General features: G+C 35.3%; 1 protein-coding gene across 3 annotated transcripts in view; it reads left to right on the top strand.

Annotated features, from left to right (window-relative positions):
• The first annotated feature begins 1,068 nt into the window (after positions 1–1,068).
• Positions 1,069–14,802, top strand: part of C3H14orf39 (chromosome 3 C14orf39 homolog) — a 41,398-nt gene continuing 27,664 nt past the window's right edge. Inside the window, exons 1-9 of one of the 3 annotated variants that reach the window (XM_074067855.1) lie at positions 1,069–1,115; positions 1,841–1,897; positions 1,990–2,046; positions 3,236–3,362; positions 5,116–5,205; positions 8,344–8,531; positions 8,624–8,666; positions 10,542–10,662; positions 11,921–12,018. In XM_074067855.1, the coding sequence (XP_073923956.1) occupies positions 1,849–1,897; positions 1,990–2,046; positions 3,236–3,362; positions 5,116–5,205; positions 8,344–8,531; positions 8,624–8,666; positions 10,542–10,662; positions 11,921–12,018 (773 nt within the window). In that variant the 5' untranslated portion in view covers positions 1,069–1,115; positions 1,841–1,848. Of the gene's footprint in view, positions 1,116–1,840; positions 1,898–1,975; positions 2,047–3,235; positions 3,363–5,115; positions 5,206–8,343; positions 8,532–8,623; positions 8,667–10,541; positions 10,663–11,920; positions 12,019–14,802 lie in introns of those variants that run through there. The other 2 variants (XM_074067856.1, XM_074067858.1) reach the window with 2 other exon arrangements.

Below are 14,802 nucleotides of genomic sequence, written 5' to 3' on the forward strand. Positions count from 1 at the left end.
AACTAAAGCAGATACCTTAAAAGCAACTGAGGCCAATAGGAGAAGGGGACCAGGAACTAGAGAAAAGGTTAGTTCCAGAAGAATTAACCTAGAAGGTAACACACACGTACAGGAAATCAATGCGAGTCAACTCCCTGTATAGCAAAAACCCTTGTTCCTTCCTATTATTGCTTATACTCTCTCTTCAACAAAATTAGAGATAAGGGCAAAATAGTTTCTGCTGGGTATCCACGGGGTGGGGGGAAGATGGAGGGGGCTGGGTGGGTGGTAAGGGAGGGGGTGGGGGCAGGGGGTAGAAATGACCCAAGCATTGCATGGACATATGAATAATTAAAAAATAAAAATCAAAAAAAATATATACAAAAGATCAGGGCTAGGGATGCAATTCAGTGTTTTAGTGTTTCCTGGCATGCAAGAGGCCCTGGATTCCATCCTCAGAACCACCAAAAAAGAAAAACCCGGAAAGATCCAGGAAGGGTATATAGAAGGTGTGATTACTTAGGATGCAGGATGAATCTGGTCCAATTCCCAGCACCAACAAAGAGAGAAAAACACAACACCCAAACCCCGAAAAGATTGAAGTTAGGTGCTTAAATTGTTTTTCTCCACTGTTATCTATGGACAGCACTTTTAGGTAATATATTTTATTTGAAATAACAAATGAGGCCGTCTCAAATGTCTAATAAAATGTATTTGAATAATGGTTATTGTTCAATACGTTTTAGAAAATGCTGAATTTAAAAGTGAATTTTGATTATTGATGCAAGAGTTTCTTGTTCTCACGTTAAAGTTGGTATCAATTTTATTGCTGATCTCCCAAATACTTTTTAACTCAAGGGGACTAGGATTTCTTTAAAACACCTGTCGTCAGGGCAGCGGAACGTCCCCACAGGTCTCCCAGCCCTCCTCCAACACCGTCTGTGTTTGCAGGCGCCCACCTGGACGGATGCTCGCTCCCCAGGAAAGAGCGCTGGTCTCGCGAGATCTCTCCCCTGAGCACGCTCTGACGCCCGTGCGTGCGTGCTCCGCAGGGTCTACTAGGGCTGGCGCCAAGGGGGTGAGGGCGGGAAGGAGCTCGGCTTGTAGGAAACCTGGTCTGTGGTGGCGACTTTGGCGTCAGTCTGGGAGTCTGAGTGGAGTTTGGGACCCGGGGAGGCGGGGTTGAGGGAGAGGGCGTTGAAGCTGGGTGGGATGGGAGGGGAGGGGGGGCGGGTGTGTGAAAGGGAGCCCAGGTGGCGGTGAGCGGCTCTGAGGAGAGCGGAGTCTGGCGCCTCGAGCTTGTGCGGCGACGCCGGTCCCGGTGTCCGCGTGGCCCGCGCGTGGCGTGGCGGCATGAGGGAGCGATTGTGTTGTTCTGTTCCGCGGGTGGGCACTCCTGTGAAAAAGCCTCCTACTCTTGAATTTCTGGTGGAGAATCCGTAAATACAAAGGGGCACCGCTTCTCTTGGTGTTCCCTGGCTGGGAAAGGGCTTCAGGACTCTTGCTAGGCGTGGGGAGACACGCCAAGAAGGGGTGGCTCAGAGACCTGCTTGCTTTTTAATTATTTGAGTTAGCATACATTAGCAATACCAGGGGGCTTATTGTGATAGTGCATGTATGCGAATGGAGTGCCTTGCTTCACCCCTGCATTACGTCCCCATCCCCTTCTCAGTCAGTGCCAGGCTTGTGTCTTAAAGGGCTGTCGTTTTGAGAAACCTGGCTGTCCGTGGGCGCCGCAGCCCCAGCACCCAGAGCCGCGGGCGGCGCCCTCGTCTCCGCCCACCTGCGCCTGCGCGTGCTGTCCTGGGCTGGACTTCGGAAAATCTTACTGTCGTTTTTGTAATTTTTTTTTAAAACGTAGTATCCAAGATGAATGACGGCCTATTTCTCAGTTTGGACAAGCTTTTGTTAGAATTTGGTAGGTATGAAATGAAAATAAATAAATAGGTCACCATTTATCACTTGAGATTTTAACAAGGAAATAAAGTCATAAAAGAATTGTTATTTTAGTTTTCCAGTATGAGCAAGACAGAAGAACTAAAGAAGATATGATTCAAAGAATTAATAGTGAGTAGTTTCACATGATAAAGCTATTTTAGTCTTAATTTTTGTGGCATACAATATGTAATTTCCCTACGTAGGTCAACATAGAGTTTTGCTTATAGCTTATAGTAATTTTTATGGCAGGTTTTTTTTTTTTTGCAATACTAGGGTTTGAACTCAGGGCTTCACACTTGCAAACAGGAGCTCTACTGCTTGAGCCACAACTCCAGTCCATTTTGCTCTGGTTATTTTGGAGATGGGGATCTCATCAACTAATTGCCTGTGCTGGCCTGGAACCGCTATCCTCCCAGTCTCAGCTTCCCAAGTCGCTAGGGTTACAGGCCTGAGCCACCAGTGCTCTACTGTGGCAGTTCTTTCTATTAACTAATGGCGATCTATTTACCTGAGGCAAAATAGTTGTGACTTAACTACAGTTTTCCAACAATAACGACTCCTTAGGTACAGTTCAAATGATATTTTTATTAAGGTTATTTCAAATATTGGAAGTTTTTCTCTGTAGAAATCACCAAAAATCAGGGGCCAAGATTGACAGATGGCACGTTCTTAGGAATAATCTGAAAAATCATACCATGAATGAAATGGCAAGGCAAATTAAACGAATTATAGTACTTTAAGTTCTTAAAATATTTTAGTCCTAAAAACAGAACTGTAAACTTCTTAATAGTTCTGGAAATATAGAAATGATCTTTTCTGCAACCATGAAAAGAATATATAGTATTAAATTATTTTAATCTTTTCACAAAATTCTTTTTATCTCATTCAGTCACTAGTAATAGATAATCGAGTTGAAGGTATATTTCATATTTAATTGGAATTGGAAAACAAATTTCACATTTGTCAAAAATAAAAGCCTTACGTTAGTATTATTAGTGAGTAAATGCTTATGAATTCATAGCATCATAACACGAATTGACTCTAAATGTCTCCTAATCTAGCCCTCTTCCAGTTAAGATGAGAGGCAAGGGACATTTATTTCCCTTCAATCTCAAACAATCTTTCTTAGCTTCTGGGCCTAGGATTAGGCCTGGCTATGGTTCTCTGCTTTTTAGAATAGGTGCCTCTCCATCTCAGGCCTTACTTCCTCTCCATTTTCTGACTCTCCTCCCTTTAGGTAAGTTTCCATATACTTTTTTTTGTTTGTTTATTTTGAATTTATCATTTCTACCTTAAAATAATCTTTTCCTTTTTTCAGAATGCTTTGAAGATATTGAAGAAAACAAAGCAGCTATTTGTAAGATACATGAAACCATAAATACAACAGAGGAGGAAATTACTCATTATTGTAAACATAGTAAGGAAATCAAAGACAACTGTAATGAGTGAGTATTTGTCATTTGACTCTTTTACTCAAGGCTTCTGAGTTTATAGCTGAAGACACTATTGCTTTAAGATAGTGGGGGTTTTTTTGGTCTTGTGCATGCTTCTCTTCCACTGAGCTATATCTCAGTTTCAAGAGAGTAACCATATTAGCAAAATAATGAATCAAGTCTGAAACTGGTAATATGCTACTGTAGAAAGGCTCACAGGAGGTTCAAAAGAAAAATACAAGTAAGGGCCATAAGAACTCACCAATTCAAATCTAGTTAGTCTAAACACAGAACTTTGAATATAATCTAAGGTCAGTATGTAAAATTTCTAGTAGATAAAGTTGAAATAATTTCCATCTTTGACTTTTCAAGATCTTAGTTTTGTGTAAAGGGAATCCAACCTAAATTTTTTTTTAAGATAAAAGACTTCTGAGGAATGTCTGTTCAGGTCTTTCATCCATTTTTTTAATCTTGTCATTTATTTTCTTGCTGTTGTTTGAATTCTGTTTCAACCTCTTTTATGATAGGACAAGTCATTGAATATAATTCTAATGTTTAACATTAGGAGATTGGTTAAGTGAATTTTGATATATCCAAATTACTAAACACAAAGTAGCCAATGAAATTATGACAGGTGTGTATATCTGACATAAAAAGAAGTTAGCAGAATATTATAAATTGAACAAAGCAGATTATAAAACAGTCACAGTAAAAACCCAATTCATCATTATATATCTATGTCTTATTAAGAGAATCTAGAAGTATGTGCATCAAAATTCTTATAGCAAATGTCTTCCCATAAGAACATGTAGCTCTTATGGAATTTTTGGATGCTCAGAATATAGGTATATAAAAATCTTTGAATTTATAATTCCATTTTGGAAGTTATTTTCTAAAAAAGCAGAAATTCAGAAAAATATTTTGAGTTCAACTTCAGTGAATGATAAGGGAATATAAGTTATATGTGATTGTGATCTTAATTATGTTAAAATATATAATCATGGCAAGATACAGAGATAATTTATTAAATAACACTAGTTATTTGATACTGAGATTATAGATGGTAGTTATTTTCTTCTTTATACTTTTCTGTGCTTCTAAAGTAGGTAGGTATACTTTTTAAATCTAAAAAAAATTAGAAAAAAAAATTCAAGTAATACTTAGACTAGAAGTTGCCATGGTATATGATAATTTTAGATTTTTCATATTGGTAGAATGTTTTCAAGTAATGAAATAAAAATGCATGTTATGGATATTCATTTTATTCTTAGAATCTGATTTTATAATTCAGTTTGACCTACTTTCTTTCTTTTAGCTCAGGAGGCTATAACAATGTAAGTATAAAGAACAGACAAAAGTCTCTTTAGCCCTTATCTGAAGCTCTTTAATGCTTATTCCAAAAGAATTTCTTGGTCAAGATCTTAGAAATATGATGAGAGAGAAGGACTGATATTGTAATGTTAGTAATAGAAGAGTATTAATATAATGTACAATAGAAATGCCATAGCAGGACACAATCCAGCCATAGCACATTTGTTCCTTCCCTGTCATGTGAACAAGTTTTATGTAAAAATTATGAAGATTAACAGCACATGAATGCTGGTGGGAGCAGGAGATGAGAATATTTTTCTTGTCTTAAACTTGTTTTCTCTCAGAGGAAGCAGATTAATTTTTCTTTAAATGATTGCATTCATCTTGAAATTATCTTTGTTAATTTGTTTCTAATTCTGAGGTGCTAATTACAACTGTATTTTTTTTTCTGTAGCTGGAAGCCAACATGTGATGTTTTTCATAAACATGAAGATTATATGCAGGATCAGTTTACTGTTTATCAAGAAACTATTGAAAATGACAAGTACAGTACATATATTAATTTAAGTGTATCAGTTTTATAAATTAGTATTACTAGGAAATGCTTTGTAAGAATGGTAATTGAGTAATGAAGAAAGTATATTCTAAGAGTTTTTTAAAAAGATAAATGTAATATTTTGGACTTTGTATGCCATGAGAGGTCTACTGGTTTATTGTAAAACTCTATCTAACCCTGGATATGTTTAGATATTGCCTCAGATATAAACTATTTCTCAGTAGCAATTATTGTAGTATAATCCTTCAATGAATGATCTTTATGACTGAATGGTAATAGCCAAACATGAGAGGAATAATTTTCTATAGAATTAGTGTATGGAAAATTCGACTTTTTTTTTTTTTTTTTTGTGATGTTGAGGATTGAATCCAAGGGGTATTGATTTCTTAAGGGTATTTTATAACAAACTTTCAGTTTTTCAGACTGCTGATTTAGTAGGGTGGTTATATTCTCATGGAGAAACACCAATGGTTGTGTGCATTTATTGTATGTATAATCACATCATCTTGGGTACTAAATGTAACCAGTCAACATAGTAAAACAAGGGGAGTAAGGCAAGGTCCAGCTACTCAGGAGGCTGAGATTGGGAGACCAGCACTATAAAAAGTTAGTGAGACCCCCATCTCACTAAAAAAGATGGGTGTGGGGGCACTCACTTGTCATCCTATTTCTGTGGGAGGCATAAGTAGAGGATTGAGGTCCTGGCCAGTCCAGCGAAAAACCGTAAGATGCTACTTAAAAATTAAAAGCAAAAAGGACTGGGGACATGACTCAAGTAGTAGAGCTCCTGCCCAACAAGGCCCTGAGTTCAAACCCCAGTACTGCCAAACAAACAAAAGCAAAGCAAAACAAAACAACAGCACCAAAAAAAAAAAAAAAAGAAAAAAGGAGGGGGAGATTTTGAACATGATATATAGTATTAAAATTTCATATAATTAAAAAACTGAAATGATTTTAACATAATTATATCAGAACAGTTATCTAATTTATATTTTAACTTAAAAACATGCAAATACCTCTAATGGTTTATTTTCAAAGATGAGTCTTAAGAGAAGGTAGGAGCTAAAGATTATAGATTTGGACTTAATGGCATTAGAAATCATGGAAATAGATAAAATTTCCCAGGGAAATGTATGCAGCAAAAAGAGGAAGAAAATAGAATATGCCAGCATCAAATGAGTAGGCCAAAGGTGGAAAAGATGAAGACTGTTAATTGTTTCTGTATGAGTGTTGTCATTTATTGACCCTGCTTCATTCCCAAAAGAATTTGAGATAATTTGTATAAATAATATCATAGTGTTTGAAAAACCAAATTTAAAAAACAAAGCTCTAAGGAGTAAGGATAACATAGGAAGCCTTTGGTTAAATTAGAAATTCACTGTATGTAGTTCTGCACATTTATTAGACGTGCAGTTTAGTCTTTGAAATTGCCAGTAGTCCAGACATGGGAAATGTGATCAGTTTGAGATTCAGAATATTCTTTTTTAAAAAAAGCCATTTAATTGACTAGGATAAGTGGAAGCTTTCCCCCAAGGTTAGAGAGAAATTTCTCCCCTGGATCCTTATAAAGGGGAAATTGAGGAATGTGGTAGTTAGTATCATCGGTGCCCTCTCCCCCCAAAACATAATCCCAATCTCTCTCCTTCCCTTTCCCTTTCTCATTCTCCTTCCCTCTCCCTTTGTCTTTCTCTTTCTTTCTCTTCCTCCCTTCCTCCCTCCCTCTCTCCCTCCCTCTCTCTCTTTCCCTTTCTCTCTCCCCCCTCTCTCCCCCTCCCCCCTTCCCTCCCTCTATCCCTCTCCATCTTTTCCTCCCTCCATCCCTCCCTTTCTCCCTCTATCCCTCCCTCTCTCCTTCCTTCCCTCCTCCCTCCATATATATGCTTCTTACAACATCATTCAGTATAAGTCATGGCTATTTTAAAACATTAATTCTTAAAAATGATTCTGTGAGAGACTAAAGTAAAACAGTCCAAATATGTACCTCTCTGTTAGTGTTTGTTTTAGATGACCTCTCTGAGCTATCCAGAGGTATTAAAGTAGAAACAGCCATCTGTTTCTTTACTAAAACAGCCAGCCACATAGATAAACTGAATTGATGAATCACTATCAGGCATTTATAAAAAGAAAAGGATCCACTTGTTGATACCAGGAATAATGAAGGAAGTAGAGACACTGGCTGGCTGCTTATTTCTTTTCTTTCTTTCTTTTTTTCTTTTAAGTCCAGGCTGCTGAGGCAAAAAACAAACGAATAAATAAACAAAACAGGAGACCCTACCTAAAAAAGTAACTAAAGCAAAAAGGACTAGAGGCATGGATCAAATGGTAGGCTAGCAGTGAGAGGCCATGAGTTCAAATCCCAGTATCGCTGACTCCCCCAAAAAGAAATTTGACTACTTGTAATATTCAGATTTTTTGACCAGTACAAGATTGTTAGTTTTTGAACACTTGCTCTTTTTTTGTGTGTGTCTGCTAAGGCAAATAGTCATTATAGCATCTTTTAGAAAATTCCCCCATGTAGTATGGCTTGAACTAAGAAATAAAAAAAAATTGAAGAATGTAAGAGCTATGTGTTTTTAGAAAGTTTACTATGACTATTATTTCTTAAAAATAGGTATAAGAATTGTGTAAAAAGAGAATGATTTAAGAATATATACTCTTAACACACAGAATGTAACTTCATGTGATGATTTTTGGCAAAGAAAACTGAAGAAGATTAAAAAGGCATGGATATAGAGGTAGCTGAACTAGAACACATAGAAAGACCTAGAACTTAGGATCAAAGTTTGAGAAAGTATTAGTGACCAACAGAGCCAGGTTCTGTAATTGCATGTAGCATGAGCACTTAGAAAAGATCATTCAGTTGGATAAATTAGACAGATCATTTATGACCTTGAAAAGAATAATGTCATAAAAATGATGGAATTTGAAGTTAAATTGAAGGGGATTAGAGTGAATAATTCAGGTAATGAAGAAAAAGTATAGTTGTGAAGTATGATAGGGTTAAGGAAAGTTTGAAAGGCAGACAATATTAAGAGAAGCAGGGACAAGTAGACGTTTGACTTGGTAGACCTTAACAAGTGATATTTACTAAATTTTTAAATATACCCTACATTACTTTTTTAACAGAAAAATGTATCATGGTTATCTGTGTCAGTATAAAGATGTTTTGAAGCAATACCAACTAAAATACTCAGAAACACATATTTCACGTGAATATTATGAGAAGAAAAAAGAACACGAAGAAATTCAAAATAGAGTGTTGGCATTTGCTGAACAACTTAAAATGAATGAAACTATTCTCATGGAATTTCTAGGTATTAACATTTTTGTTATTTATTGTTTTAATTATGGTGTTTTGTTATCAAAAGAATAATAGGTCATTCTTAACTATGACTTTATTTTTCAGTGCCTGCTCCCTTTCCATCACTTACTAAATGGACATTGCACATGTATCCACAATAGTATTTCTGCTTATAGTTTTTATTATACCAGGGTAATTTCTATATTGTAATTGTTATTTTGTTTTCCTGTGAGAATCTTGAGGAGTTTTTGGTGTTTATGTCAGATTTTAAAGGTCACCTTAAAATTTTTCTGGGTTTAATTTTCATGTGTGATCAAAAGCAAGCAATTTTAGGGAGAATAAAATGGCGTATGTATCTGACTTTATTTAATTAATTTATTTTTGTGGTATTGGGGTTTGAACTCATGGTCTATACTTTGAGCCCTGTTTTTTGAAAACAGGGTCTCTCGAAGTATTTGCTCAGGCTGCCTTCAAATCATGATCCTCCTGATCTCTGCCTCCTGAGTAGCTAGGATTACAGGCATGAGCCACTAGCACCTGGCTTGTATCCACCTTTAAAGTGGCATGCCTTAGCAACCAAAACAATTGAAAAGTGATCTTGCTCTGTCTTAACAAAGAAAGTCCAATTAAATTGGTTAGTTAACTTGTCTTTAGGATAGAAGGTATAAGGAAGTGAGTCACAGTTATTCATTCATCTTTAGAAATTCACTGGAAACTTAACTTGTGTCTGGTAAGAGCTCTGAGGAATTACAGAGCTCTCTTGCAAGAAGCTCACAGTTTAGCAGAGGAGACAGACATGTAAATAAATAATTCAAATACAGTACCACTGTAATAGATATGTAAGTACTTCTTAATTGGTCTGAGTCTCATCTGTTTATCAGAGATGATGAACTTGAAACTTTAATCCTCTTTCAGCCTCCACAAGCCTTTATATGTTTTCCTGTCAGATTATAACTCCACCCTTTGTATTAAGTCTTCTTTATCCATGTATTCTATCTTGCTTCTTATTTGTTACATCCTAAACCATTCTCCTAACTCCTCTGCTAGTAGTCTCTCAATGTTTTGACTTCAGCCTATTCTGTTTTTAGTTGTTCATTTGCTGCCCATCTGTGCATTAACTTCTTAGTGAGAAGAGGGCAGAGGCTGAAAATAACAGCAAGGGTTTAGGGAGTTGGATGTAAGTTTGGATGAGATGCAGAACAGACAAGCAGTGGATGGAGGCAGGAAGAATTGAAGATTAGGATGTAAATATCTATATCTAAAACTTTCAATTGATAGCTTAAGTAAGATAGCCTTACAAATCATATTTACCTGAAGTGTTGTGCTGTAGCTTGTAAATCATATATCTTAAAGGCAGGATCAGAAAGGTCTGATAAATTTTCACTAGAGTTTTGTTTACTGTTTTATTCATTTTAAAATTCTAAATGGATTGTACAATATTTTAGGAAAATGTATTAGCTAATAATCATGCATGATGTCTAGTAGTAGCTATGAAATTCTCTGCTTGAAATTGAATATAAATTCAGTTCAAGCAGAAAATCCAGATGGAAGCTCTTCTTGAGTTCTGTAGACTACATCAATGAAACTCACAGCTTAAGAAAAGGGAAACTGGGTGGATTTTTAATGTTGGCTTTGGAAAAATAAGTTCCAAAAGTTCTCATGCTTGAAGCATAAGAAGTTAAATTTGGACCTAACTCATTATATTAGACAATGAACTTGAGTAAAAAAAGAAAAGCAAAATAGCACCTTATGAAAATATTTAAGTGAAAGAAAAAATTCTGATAAGTATTTTGGATGAAATGTTATTTTTAAATTGAATATATAGCACAGGTAAATAATAAATTACCTTTATTATTTATATTTAGCATGCCAAATATTTATTTGAGTCTTACCTGTGTTTCCAGATACTGTTATTAATATTGCTTATTGCTATATGGAACATACATACAAATAGCATTATGTAATATTGACTACTTATAAATGTAAATTTTACTTGCATGATATCGTTCCTTAACATAAAAAGAGTTAATTTGAGATGTAAAACACAAGATATTATTAAAAATGCCAACATTTTTACCAAAAGTTCATCTGAGTTGAAGAAAGAAGTAGATAAAGCGGAAATAGAAATTAATTCATTAAACAAGGTATATATTTTATTATATGTTTCTTATGTATGTGTTATTGTACAAGTATAATGGTTTGTTCATTAATAGCCTTAGAAAAGCTGTTTTTAAGTCAGTCTAAATATAGCTAAAGGACAGTTTATTTGCCTCAGTTTACTTTTGAAGCCAAAATGTATTTTGGGTACTGAATATATTTAACTGTGAATTAACTTTAAGCTTTAGGAAATGGTTTGGCTTTCTTTTGGGTCTAAGGAAAGAATATAAGGAAAAAACAAGATGTATATTAGTTATAGGAATTTATTAATTTATTTTGTAGTGTAGGAGATCAGACCTAGGGCCTTGTGCATGTTAGGCAGGTGCTTTCCCACTGAGTACAGCCCCAGATCTGCAACAAAAATATAAAGGCATTAAAAGAACAACAGTGTTTTCAAAAAAGTGAACAAGATAGTATTTAAGGAATTTAATCTTGAAAAATTTGTTGCTATAGTTTATACTCTTTAGAGTGTAGGTTAGAAATAGTTTACTTTTTAAGAGTTCCTTGAATACATTTTTAGAGTTATACATTGAGTTGTGGCTTTAATTCAGATAGGCCAAAGAATGCATCAAAGTCACTTTCAAATTTTGAGGAAAAAAGTGAATATAATACCTAATTATACATAATTTTTAAAAATTATATTAGAGATTCATAGGTATGAGGTACTGAATATCAGTTACATAACTTTATGTGTAGTACTGTGGATTGAACCCAGGGCCTTGGGCTTCCCAGGCAAGCACTATCGTTCTTGAGCCATGCCCCCTAGCCCTTTTGTTTTTGTATTTTGTTTCTGAAATAGGGTCTCACTAACTTTGCCTCAGCTGGCCTCAAGTTTGTGATCCTCCTGTCCTTACCTCCAAAGTATTTGGGTGTATAGGTGGGTACCACTACATCCAGCATAAAATAATTTTCGTAATAAGAAAAAAATGGATGTTATTTCCTTTAAAATATGTGATAAATGTGTTCCTGTGTAAAGTATCCATATCTGCTTTGCTTATGACTGTGCTTTTTGTTTAAAATATGGGAGTTCATTGAAATCTATATTTTATAATTCAGTAGTAAGGAAAAGTTAAAGAAGTGTGATTTCATGTTAATGTTCACTCTTAGAAACCTTCAATAGAAGTGAATATTACAAAAATTAAAAATATTCTATAGAAAAAAATCGTATTCACTTTGTTAAGGAAAACATATATCCCTGTTGCTTTCAGGTAATTACTTGTTTTGCTTTCCCATTTTCCTGTTTAGCACATTGCAAGACTTTGTGAAACTAAGAATCTTTCAGAATCTCTGGGAGAAAAGAATAAAAATACAGAAAAGAGAAAGGAATTAAAAGAAAGGTATAGGTAAATCCTAAAGTTGGATCTTATGTGAACACATATATTGCATCTAAAAGTTTGATTCTGTAGTTCTATCATAATATAATTTTTATGCAGACCATTTTTATTTCTTATGAAAAATATTAATTTAAATACTATGAATTAATACTCAAATCTGCTTGTTACTTAGTAATGCCAAAGATATAGTATAGAGAGAAATAGAATAGCAGCAGTACGTCTGCTGTTCTGTTAGTTGTATAATTTATTCAGTTTTCCATGACAGGTCAGCAATAGCAGTAAAATGAGAAACAGATGGGAACAGTAAGGTATTTACCTTTTTATCATCCCATCATCGGCTTGTCTAGTTCTTCCTTTACCACAGAGAGTAAAGATGAGCCCCAAAATTCTGCAAAATATGTGGCATCATATATTTTTTTGTCTTTGTCCTAATGGTGGAGGCATTAAGAAAAAATACTGATTTACCTGTTATTGTTCAACAGAAAAATAGTTGTATGTCCATTGTTGTTTCTAATCAACTTTCTATTTTTTCTTTCTACCTATACTCTTTTGTTGTTCTTAAATTCCATTCCTCAGACTCCATTCCCTTTATCCTGATTTTTCACCATATTCCCTTCCTGGGTTCATTTCCCTGATCTCACTTCCTTGGATCTGTTATTTTCCTTTTTTTATTAGCATATATTAGCATATATTTGTTGTGATGCTTCTGAATACTCTTACACTGTACAATAGTTAGAACATTCCCCTCCATCTCACCCTACCATCGCCACCTGCTTCCCATTCAACTTAGAACAATTATAAGAGGTTTCATCATTCTATTTCCTTTATGTATATGAACTCTATTTTCAACCCTATTCCTTCATCTCCTTCATTCATACTCTCCATCCACAAGTACCACCTCACATACTGTACCTGTTTTAGTCTTATCTTTCATTATTAATTCCAAAGTCAGTGTTCAAAAGGCTTTCTCAGTGTATCCCAACTATGAATATGCTTTTCAGCTCCCTCTGTTACTCTCCCTTGTTCCATCCTTCCCACCCCCCATTATTCAGCAGCTTTCAGTACATATAATTATGTCCTCTACCTGTGCAGATGTGAAGTATTTTGATATTGTTGGCTGTCATTCTTGTTTGCTTTCCCTCTTCCCCAAGTTCAGTAGTGTAGTTCCACTATCACAAACATATTTTACATGTACATGAGTATATGACAATGATTGTTTTTGTGGATACATTAATCTTTTGGATCTATCTTCTGCCTGTGAGGGAAAATATGTGGCTTTTGGCTTTATGAACCTGGCTTACTTCACTTAACATGATGCCCTCCAATTCCTTCCATTTACCTTCAAACCACGTAGTTTCACTCTTTCTTATGGCTGACTAAAATACCTATGTATGGCTGAATACATCATATATGTATGATGAATGGATTCATCATGTATATTGAATGAATGACAACTGATGCATTAAGAAACTTACATGTAATTATGTATTATTATATATAATATATTGTTATATATAATTGCTGAGCCATTGAATTCTATGTATAATATAACAGTTTCTTTTTTTTTTCTTTTATTATTCATATGTGCATACAAGGCTTGGGGTCATTTCTCCCCCCTGCCCCCACCCCCTCCCTTACCACCCACTCCGCCCCCTCCCTCTCCCCCCCACCCCCTCAATACCCAGCAGAAACTATTTTGCCCTTATTTCTAATTTTGTTGTAGAGAGTATAAGCAATAATAGGAAGGAACAAGGGTTTTTGCTGGTTGAGATAAGGATAGCTATACAGGGCATTGACTCACATTGATTTCCTGTGCATGTGTGTTACCTTCTATGTTAATTCTTTTTGATCTAACCTTTTCTCTAGTTCCTGTTCCCCTTTTCCTGTTGGCCTCAGTTGCTTTTAAGGTATCTGCTTTAGTTTCTCTGCGTTAAGGGCAACAAATGCTAGCTAATTTTTTAGGTGTCTTACCTATCCTCACCCCTAAACACAGTTTCTTAATCCATTCATCAATTGTAGGGCATCTAAGTTTTTTCCATAGTTTAGCTGTTGTGAACAGTGCTGCAGTAAGCATTGGTGTGCAAGTGTCTTTTTTGTATCCTGACTTACAGTCCTTCCAGTATATGCCCAGAAGTGCTATCACTGGATCATATGGCAAATCCATTTTTAGTTTTTTAAGGAATCTCCATACTGCTTTCCATAATGGTTGTACTGATTTTCAGTCCCACCATCAGTGTGTATAGTTTCCTGTTTCACCTCATCCTTGCCAACATTTGTTGCTATTTTTGTTCTTGAAGGTAGCCATTCTAACTGGGGTGAGATGAAATCTTAGTGTAGTTTTGATTTGTGTTTCTTTAATAGCCAGGGAAATTGAATACTTCTTCATGTATTTGTTGGCCATTTGTATCTCCTCCTTTGAAAATTCCCTATTCAATTCATGTGCCAATTTTTTCACTGGGTTGTTGATTCTTTGGGGATTGAGTTTTTTGAGCTCTCTAGATTGTGGATATTAGTTTCTTATCAGATGAATAACTGGCAAAGATTTTCTCACATTCTGTGGACAGTCTCTTGAGTCTATTGACTGTTTCTTTTGCTGTGCAAAAGTTTTTTAGCTTGATGCAATCCCATTTGTTCATTCTTTCTCTTAATTGGTGAGCCATTGACGTTCTAGTTAGGAAGTCGTTGTCTATGCCTATATGTTATAGTTTATTTCTTATTGTTTCCTGTAGTTGTTTCACACATCACATCATGGATGCACATCTTTAATTTTCTGATGAAATTTATTGAAGAAAT

Source organism: Castor canadensis, chromosome 3, assembly GCF_047511655.1.
Source record: "Castor canadensis chromosome 3, mCasCan1.hap1v2, whole genome shotgun sequence".
NCBI classification, from domain to species: domain Eukaryota; kingdom Metazoa; phylum Chordata; class Mammalia; order Rodentia; family Castoridae; genus Castor; species Castor canadensis.